Source organism: Lygodium microphyllum, chromosome 18, assembly GCF_053477565.2.
Source record: "Lygodium microphyllum isolate KBCC chromosome 18, Lygodium_microphyllum_v1.1.10, whole genome shotgun sequence".
NCBI lineage: Eukaryota > Viridiplantae > Streptophyta > Polypodiopsida > Schizaeales > Lygodiaceae > Lygodium > Lygodium microphyllum.
Window position 1 is genome coordinate 82,319,680 of NC_141152.1, and position 10,031 is coordinate 82,329,710.

The window sequence follows — 10,031 nt, forward strand, 5'->3', positions numbered from 1 at the left end:
GTGAGCTCAGTTTCTTGCCTCCTAGTAATGGTGCATTTGCTTCTAGTTTTGTTAGTTTTTATGCATATAAATTAGTCTTTTACCAGAGGATTCTAGCTATGTTTAAGACTTCCATGCAATATATGCAAAAGAGGAGAAAAGTATTCGTGGAGACATGTATTCTACAAGATGATGAGGATATAGATGGCTTGTTTGATGTCTTAACTTGTGTTGATATAGTTGCAAAACTTGAGACCATGTTGAAAATTGGAGATTTGGATTGTTCTATTGATGTTTTAGTGCATTATCTAGAGATGTATTGTGTAATTGCTACAACTATAAAGTTAGAGACTGAGGTAGCTCAATCAAATGAGTATAGGGCTACCTATCATGCAATGCTACTATGGTCCAAAATAACTTGATGCAAAGAAATATGAGATGGTATGAGATGCAAAAATAAGTTTATAAACACTTGCAATCAAAATTTTATTAAACCTAGAATCTTCTTTAAGCCATTTCCTCTTACCTTTTTTCACTGTTTCAATAGATAGAGCTGCAATCCAAAACTATATTGACCATCAATATTATATACAAACTAGATTCCACCATTTACAAAAATTAACAATTCTCAACTAGAAAGGAGCCCAAATTAGTGCTATAACACATGCTTAAAAATGCAAAGTGTTGTATGCAGATGAGAGAGAGAGAGAGAGAGAGAGAGAGATTTAACATTGGCCAATGAAGTAACCTAGAAATTCAAGCAATCAGCCCGAGAAAAGCCAATACGAGAATTATCTAGGTCATAATACATCGCAAAGTTTTGTTGTTGCAAGTTGCCGAGAATGGTGAATTCCACACCAGAATTCACAATAATAAGGCAACTAATGCCTTCCTCCACTTCAAACATATAGTTCTCGACGGGCACCTCCATATCCACATCACTTGCAAAATGGAAAACAAGGCTAGGGAAGTCGATAATCTGAGAGGTTCCAATATCATAGCAAAGGTCTAGGCCTTGAATTGGGGAGGGCGTGGTAGGAGAAGCTATGTAGCTTGTGAAAGCTTCTATCACCCTACTATATGCAATGGGGGGAAGGTATGTCAGTGTAGTTCCAGAGTCAAATATAGAACCACCACCTTCTGTAGTAAGCTCAAAGACTGATGTTGGGATTGATAGACGTCTATCACCAACTGAGATGCCACTAATTTGAATGTAATAGTAGGTGGCACTTGGCCCATTTGTTAGTATTTGAGTAAATGCCACTAACCTTGTCATGTTATCTTCATACCCTAGCATGAGCACACTCTCTTGTAGGGAATAGTATGGCACTAGACAATAAGCAAACCTACCAGATATATAACCATCTAGTTGCTCTACCAAAGATAGTGGACCCCTTCCCATGCCCAAGACACCTGCTGGCCCCCCATCTCCAAAGGTAGCCTCATTCTCATGCCCACACCCAAACACAAATCCCTCAAAGGTAACTTCATCATCACTTCTACCACCTACAATGAGAAACAACATGACAAGGATAAGTTTCCATGGTTTTTAATTTTCAATCCTCATTAATCCATTCTTATGTTTAACTATTCACTAAACACGTTAACTTGGTGCAATAAAGGTAATAGAAGATGTGTGTTGTAATGTTTTGATGCCATGAGCGCGCGCGCATGTGTGTGCGTGCGTGCACGCACACACACACACACACACACAATATATATATATATATATATATATATATATATATATATGATTGCTTTTATAACCATTTTGTCTATTTATCCAAGCAATGACATAAACATGAACACTGTGTAATTAACAATGAAGCCAATTTCATGTTCCAAAAATATGTAGCTTTATGCTCAAATATGATCCACAATGGAGGTTGGGTGATAATGATTGAACTTATGCTTAATGTAAGATTTAGAACCTCATTACATATTTCAAAGAAGCTTGCTTACTCGCGACAAGTTTTGAAGTGTTATGACAAGGTCCTTAGTTAGCTCTTTGTCTAAAGCACCAAGTTTCTATGATGAATTTTAAACACGTCCTACACATGTTGTAAAGGCAGTTGAAAATTTGGCACCATACAAGCAACATACCCTAGCACAAACCTCGCACTATATTGATAATAACAATTGGACCAAATTCAAGCCTCTATGCATAATCTATTTCTCCATTGATTTCATAGGGTATCTATAGTGTAGTAGCTTTATGCATAGTTGTATATACAAATGCAGCATCACAATGTGCAAGCATGCACACGACTATGTTTTGTATGCAAAGTTATTTGTGAAGTTATGGATGCATGACCTTTGTGCATCAACTATGTGCACAATGACATGGAGTAGAGAATTGAAAAATGCTAAATATTTATTTTATGCTTGAAAAAGGAGGGTTATATCATGTGTGTCTTGGTGTATAGATTTGCCAGGTTGATCCCTCTATGTTTTACATCTTATGTGATTGAATAGCTCTAGAGAAATGCTTAAATGACATAACTACTATGAAATTTTTTTGCATCTATATAAGTAGTAATGTCAATCAAATTGCATCATGACTATATTTGACCAAGCAAACTCATCATTTCTATATAATTTCAAAGGAACTTTGATTGAAGATCTATTGTGTTCTTTTGCCTCTACATTTGCACTCCACTCTCCTATGGCACGCAAGTTTACACCTTTTAATAGTCCTCGAAGTGATCTTGGAGATACCTCCTTTGGAAGCATTATAAGTAAGAGAACAAATGGTTTTGTATTACAATTCGCATTACCTCCTTTGGAAGCATTATAAGTAAGAGAACAAATGGTTTTGTATTACAATTCGCATTAAATCTAAGCGATGTTAATCATTTAAACCACATACCAACATTACATGCATTAACTTTTCAACATACAATTCCTTGATTTCATGTTTCATCCAAGTCATGGGGTTATATGACCATATGGATTTGGCTCAACAATTTGGCTTAGGCATAAGAAAGGTTTCCAAAATATTGTGTAGCTATATCTTTTGTGAAAGTCTTCCATAACTCATGTAATGATCATAAGAGGTGTTTTTATGTTTTCAAACATGACTCCTTTTGTATTATGTCTATCTATAGACACACCAAAGTAGTGCATAAAACTTTTGATTTCATGCATATGCTTCAAACTAATTGAGTTAAGGTAAAATATGTACGTAAGTTCGTGCATATGCTTCAAACTAATTGAGTTAAGGTAAAATATGTACGTACTGAATAAGGTGAGGTCATCTGAAGCAAGATCTCCTATGGTCTCTGAGCCATCACCATAAGCATACCCATAAACACATGATGATGAATCATATCCACAGGTATAGTAAGCAAGATCTTCACAAGGGAAGGATCCACAACCAAGTGCTTCAAAAGAGGATGAAGTACCTGGCCAATGTTCATTGAAAAACGTTCTTCGTAAAAAAACAAAAAATATCCCAACATACATAGAGTTATTTATGAACATATTGTCAATTGAATACATGTAAAACACATCAGCATTTTACGATTGGGATCAAATTTCTCCCCATAAATGAGGGCTACAATTATGCAATGTTCATAGAAAATTTTCATTTGACAATCAATTTGAAAAATCTCCAATTTTAGGCTTAAAGCTATTTATCATACATTCATATAGTTGTTTTCTATTATTAAAAATTAGATGCCTTGAAGGCCACCCAATAAGGGAGCCGCCAATTTTAAATGTTTAATCCCAATTTTAGAATGGTAGGTGTGCTAAACATGTTGCAATAAGGGAGCCGCCATACACCTACCATTCTAAAATTGGGATTCAAGGAGCTACCCAATGCTCATATGTCTTGACGTGTAGTGCAAATTTAGCAAAAATGAAAAACCGTGGTTATAATTGGATTGGCCCTTAGCTTTCAAGGTCAGAATTTGAGATTGCGTGGTAAGTGTGTAATTTTTATAATTAGCTCACCATTAAAATTAAGACTTGATTTTTAAAAATCCTTTTGGGGCATTGGAGCCACCCATTATCTAACTTGTTGCCCTAACTCCACACCTCATGCCTTTACTCGCAATCTCCCATGTTAAAATGTTGGATAATGAGGTGGCTTCCTTGCAAAAGCTCATGATGTTGCAAGTTAGAGAAATGGGGATCCACATGCAGAAATATAACATGTCTTGAACTTCTTTGTGTGCGACACAAGGGATTTGTGCTTATGGAGGGCCTAAATGCATGTAATGTATAAATTGGCTCAATAATGGTATGTCTTGGGGACGTAAATACACAAGACACTTTTGATATTTTCCCATGTCAAAGGGTGGCCCAGGGCTCCTTTCCCTTGTTTTAACTTATAATTAGTGTGTAATTAAACCATCACCCTTGTTGGGGGGAGGTGTGGCACCTCCTCAACAGAAGCTCAGGACGCTCATGAGGTTGTAATTCACAGTGTGGGAATTAAAATGCTCATGAGGTTGTAATTCACAATGGTGGGAAATATTAGTCTAAAATTCCTTGCGATAGAGAGGAAGCATCAGAGAGATTAGGTAGCAAGGAAGGCACCTGGGTTGAAGATATCGCCTTGTTGAGGAAAGCACAGCAAGCAAGGCTGGCACTGAACCCACACGAGGTCACTACCGGTGTCGAGAAGGACAATCTGAGGGGTGGGGGGCAGGCCGAGCTGGATTTCTGTGAGGTAGTCACCCCCTCCGGACGCCACAGGCGCCACATAATCCTGTCCCAAACCATCATCACCATACGCCATCACTATATTCGACGTACTTGCCACCTTTCCAGACCTCCTTCCTCTTCTAGCTCTTCTGATTCCATGGCGTTCATCCGCTGATTCTGAGCCATTCCTGGTGCTTCTGCTTATAAGAGCCTTGGCTCTCGCAAAGCTCCCTTCTATGGCCTCGGGAGATACAGTGATTCTGGCGGTGTTGCTAATCTGATGATTCATGCCGTGAAGCATCAAAGGTGAACCATGATGATACCTGTGGCGAAGTGGCAGGCGTCTCGAAAAAGCCTTGCCAGCGCCGTCGTCCTGCTTGTTGTGTTTGATTGGGATAGCCTCCGTGGAGCGCTGCAGCAGCAGCAGCACTATCATTATCTTAAGCACCCACACTACGGTCAAGTCTAGCTGGTTAGCCATCTTCCTGCAACTGGCTATCCACTCAAAGCATCGTTAACAAATAAGCAAACATGGAGCCGGCACTATCACACGACTTCAGCTCCTCTCTCTCTCTGTCTCTCTGCCCACAAGCTTCTCGTGCTGACCTGAAGACGCAAATGCTCATTTATTACGTCTCTAGTAAGAATGTACCTCGCAAGTAAGTCACGGAACAAAAATTCTCATGGAGGGTTCGGAAAAGACCGGGTTCGTTTCAACTTAGAACTTGTTCACCTTCACAAAAATCCTTCTCAATTCTTTGGAAGAAGGAAATAAAACCTCTTCAATTTTCTCAAAATATAGTTATATTTGTTAAATTTATGTATAAGATATCATCTCAATGGGGATACTTCCTTCTTAGATGATCATAAAAAGGATTTACTTCCTCTTCCTCAAAATTTTTTTCCCAAACCAGGATATTTGCCGTTATCTTCCACTTTGGTCCTCAGAATCTAACCTTGCCGCTTACAATCTAATACGCTATCACCTTCTAACTTCACATATTACCATCCATCTTCCACCTCGATCCTTCACAATCTAACCTTGCCCCTTATGAAACACATTCTAGCGCAATCGTGCTACGAACTTGAAGTGCGTTGATGCAGAGTGATGGCCAACTAGTTTCCCACAAAGGGCCATTTTAAAGAATCTTCTCATCATGTCCTTTGTAAAAAACATTAAGAGTCTATTAAGCACCTCTTTTCGGATTGTATAGGACTCGTGGCTTTTGGCACAAGTTTTCTTCCTCTTTTAAGGCAATAGGTCTCCATCACAATGTGCTACTTGGAGATAGAGATAATTTAACATTGAACCAAAGAAGGTTTGGCATGTGGTTCATACCATTGTCTTGCACCATGTTTAATCATATAGACATGTTACTCTTTTTGGAGGTAGTAATATAAGGAAAGTCAATGTAGTCGATACACATGGTGTTGCTCTAAGGAGATACAAGTCTTTATGACTCTAGTAAGGAAACTTATAATGAATAGCTCATTGAAAGCTTATGGAATACATTTATTGCTATGAAAATAGTACATTTTTAATTTATTTTGTGGTTTTTCATTTCCATGTTCTAATCACAGCATAATAGTGACTTGTTGCACATGTATCCATGTAGCATTGATCACACTGTGCAAAGCAGATAGTAGAAAGTTTATGAGTTTTATATCTCTAGTAAGTATAGTATTAGTAGTAGTCAAAATAATTAAGATGTGATTATTTTTGGAGGATATTGAATCATGAAAGCTCATGGTTTTTGGGCCATCATGATTGATCTCTATATATAATTTTCTTTAAAATATATATACTAGTTGTGGAATATATACTATTTTTACTTTTAAAAATTATATGTGATGCTATGTAATAATCTTTACATATTCTTTCAATTTTCTCTTTTTTTTGAAAATGTAAAACTATTTTGTGAAATATATGCTATTTTACTTTTAGAAAATATATAAAATGTTGTACAATAATCTTTATATTTACTTCTTTGAAAATGTATTGCTTTACAATTTTAGAAAAAAATCTTTCTAGTTGTCTTTCTAGACATGGATTAATAAAAGAAAAATCTTTCATTTAAGTTACATGATTTCAGTAAATGTCTCTAGTTGATTGCATAGAACTCTATCCTTTGTTCGATTTTTCTCATGGAATAAAAGCTAGAGTCAAGGTTAGTCAATTGGGCCAAGACACACTTGCTTAGAAGATCTATTGGGAAATGAGGTTCACATGGAAGACTCTTTTTCTATTAGTTGACATATGGAAAGAAAACTTTAGGTTTCAAGGGATGACCTTCCATGTGAAATGGCACAATAGCATGAGAAAGGAATTGATCATTGAGCCTAGCTTATAGGGTGATGTGTAGACTCTAGTGTAACAAAGGAAACTAGCATTTCACGCGTGCTTCACGTGCATGGAACGCTAGGCAAGTGAAGTTGCCCTGCGATACACGGCAACTTCACTCAACAATCGCATGGCAACTCCACTCAACAATCCATTTCTCATATTTCTCTCTCCTCTTTTCCCTCTCTCTTTCTGATTCTTTTCTTTATGCTCTCTTTGTCTCTCTTTCTCTCTCCCTCCCCCCAATTACCTATGTCTAATTTTCTCTCTCTCTCTCTCTCTCTCTCTCTCTCTCTCTCTCTCTCTCTCTCTCTCTCTCTCTCTCTCTCTCTCTCTCCTTTCTATTTTACTTTATTTTGTCTCCTCTCTTAGTTCTCTCCTTGTTTGTTCTCTCTCTCTCTCTCTCTCTCTCTCTCCTCTTTTTTCTTTTTTTTCTTATTATTCTCTCTTCATTCTCTTTTTAATTTTTTCTTCTCTCTCTCTCTTTTAAATTTTGAATTTCCTCTCTCTATTATTCTCTCTCTCTCTCTTTCTTTATATTCTCTCTTCTTCTTCTTCTTCTCTCTCTCCTCTCTTTTCCTTCTCTCTCCTTTATTTTTTCTTCTCTCTTTTTAAAATTTTATATTTTCTCTCTCTAATTCTCTCTCCATGTTCCCTCTCTCTCTTCCCCTTCTTCTTCTTTCACTTTCTTTCCCTCCCTTAGTCTCTCTTAAGGTATATAAATTTTATATTTTCCCTATATATAATTCTCTCTCTTTATGTTCATATTCTCTCTTCTTCTCCTCTCTCTCCATTTATTCTCTCTCTCTCTCTCTCTCTCTCTCTCTCTCTCTCTCTCTCTCTCTCTCTCTCTCTCTCTCTCTCTCTCTCCTTTCTTCTCCTCCCCTTTCTCCTAATTTTTCTTTTTTTCTCTTTATGTAAATTTTATATTTTTCTTATATATAATATTCTCTATTTATATTCATATTCTCTCTCTTTTTCTCCTCTCTCCTTTTATTCTCTCTCTCTCTCTCTCTCTCTCTCTCTCTTTCTCTCTCTCTCTCTCTCTCTCTGCACCCTTATTCTTCTCCTCCCCTTTCTCTTAATTTTTCTTTTTTTCTTCTCTCTTTTAAATTTTATCTTTTCTCTCTCTCTCTCTCTCTCTCTAAAATATTTAAATTTAACAAAAACTTTTCTCTGTCCACTTTTTTCCCATCTCTCTTCCTCTTTCTTCTTCTTCTTCCTCTTCTTCTTCTTCTTCTTCTTCTTCTTCTTCTTCTCTCTCCCCCTGATTTTCTTCTCTCTCTCCCCCCTCTCTCTTCTCTTTTCCTTCTCTCTTTTTTTCATTTTTTTATTATTCTCTCTCTTCATTCTCTCTTTAATTTTTTTCTTTTCTCTTTCTTTTAAATTTTATCTTTCCTTTCTCTATAATTCTCTCTCTTTTTCTTCTCTATATCTCTCCCCCCTTTTCTTCTCCCCTCTCTTTCCTCTCTTTTCCTTTTTTCTTTCTCTCTCTCTCTCTCTCTCTATTTTAATACTTTCTCTCTCTATAAATCTCTTTGTCTCTGTTCCCTCTCTCTCTCTTCTTTCTTTTTTGCTCTATTTTTTCTCTCTCTCTCTCTTTCTCTCCCCCTATTTTCTCTCTCTTTCAAATTTTATATTTTCTTTCTCTCTTTCTCTCTCTCTCTCTCTCTGTGTCAAAAACTGTTCAGATTCAAAGAGGCAGATAGATGACAGACAGAGTGAAGCAACAAGCTTCCTCTCTCACATTCTATTATTCATACCACACTCCAATAGTGAAAGATACAACCTACGGTCATAAGACCATTCACACCAAAGGCACCGACTTATTTAATGTATCTAACTACTGTGGCTAGACTAGCTGTGTCCAGCTCATGTCGGTCAACACACACTAAATGAGCTTGATATTCTAACACTCCCCCTCAAGCTCAAGACAGCATATGTACTCCAAGTAGCTGTCTAAAACCACAGAACTTATCTTTACCCAGAGACTTGGTAAAGATATCTGCTACCTGCTCATCAGTCCTCACATGCATAAGATCAACCTTTCCTGCAAGGACCATCTCACGAATAAAGTGGTAGTGTACCTCTATGTGTTTTGTCCTGGAATGGTAAACTGGATTCATGGCCAGGAGTACACTACTTAGATTATCACATAACAGTTTCACTGGAGCATCAACCTGAATATCCAAGTCAGCCATAAGCTTGAGCAGCCAAGCAATCTCACATGCTGCCAATGCAGCCCCTCTGTACTCTGCCTCAGTACTAGATAAAGCAACCGTAGGCTGCTTCTTGCTGCTCCAACTGATCATGCCGCTACCAAAGCCAAAGGCATAGCCACTCGTAGATCGTCTGTCAGTTGAGCATCCTGCCCAATCTGCATCTGTGTATCCAATCAGTATCAAGGGCTTTTCTCTGACATAGAACAGCCCATAGTCTACAGTGGACTTAACATACCTCATGATGCGTCTAACTGCATCCAAGTGCGGCTTTCTCGGCTTTTGCATAAACTGGCTTATCAGCCCTTCTGCATAGCTCAAGTCAGGCCTAGTGATGGTCAAGTAAATCAGACTACCGACCATCTGCCTATACATAGTCACATCTTCTACTTCAGCCCCAGTGTTCATGTCTAGCTTTACATTCTAGTCCAGAGGTGTATCTAGTGGTTTGCATTCAGCCATGCCATACTTCTTAAGCATTTCCATGGCATAGTGCTTCTGCATCAGCCATAAGCCATTTTCAGCTGGTACGACCTCAATACCCAAGAAATACTTCAGATCTCCCAGATCTTTCATGTCAAATTCAGATTTCAGCATCTTCATAGCATGCTGAATTCCCATGTCATCATTTCCAGTGATTATCAGGTCATCAACATATATGACCAGCACTACCAAGCCACTGTCAGTCTTCTTTGTAAACAGGCTGTGATCAGCCCTGCCAACAACAAATCCAAGACTCTGCAAGTAACTGCTGATCCTAGCATGCCAGGCTCTCGGAGCCTGCTTCAGCCCATACAGTGCCTTTTTCAGCCTGCACACATAATGCTGAAAATCAGGGT

General features: G+C 37.9%; 1 protein-coding gene across 1 annotated transcript; it reads right to left on the reverse strand.

The window, feature by feature from the left end:
- Positions 1 to 604: 604 nt before the first annotated feature.
- Positions 605 to 5,211, reverse strand: LOC148021087 (aspartic proteinase nepenthesin-1-like). Its single transcript, XM_087698936.1, has 3 exons — positions 4,525 to 5,211; positions 3,219 to 3,383; positions 605 to 1,485 (listed from the first exon to the last, which is right to left on the reverse strand). Exons 1-3 carry the CDS (start codon positions 5,111 to 5,113, stop codon positions 728 to 730), a joined length of 1,512 nt encoding a protein of 503 aa, XP_087555062.1. The 5' UTR covers positions 5,114 to 5,211; the 3' UTR covers positions 605 to 727.
- Between the last annotated feature and the right edge of the window lie 4,820 nt (positions 5,212 to 10,031).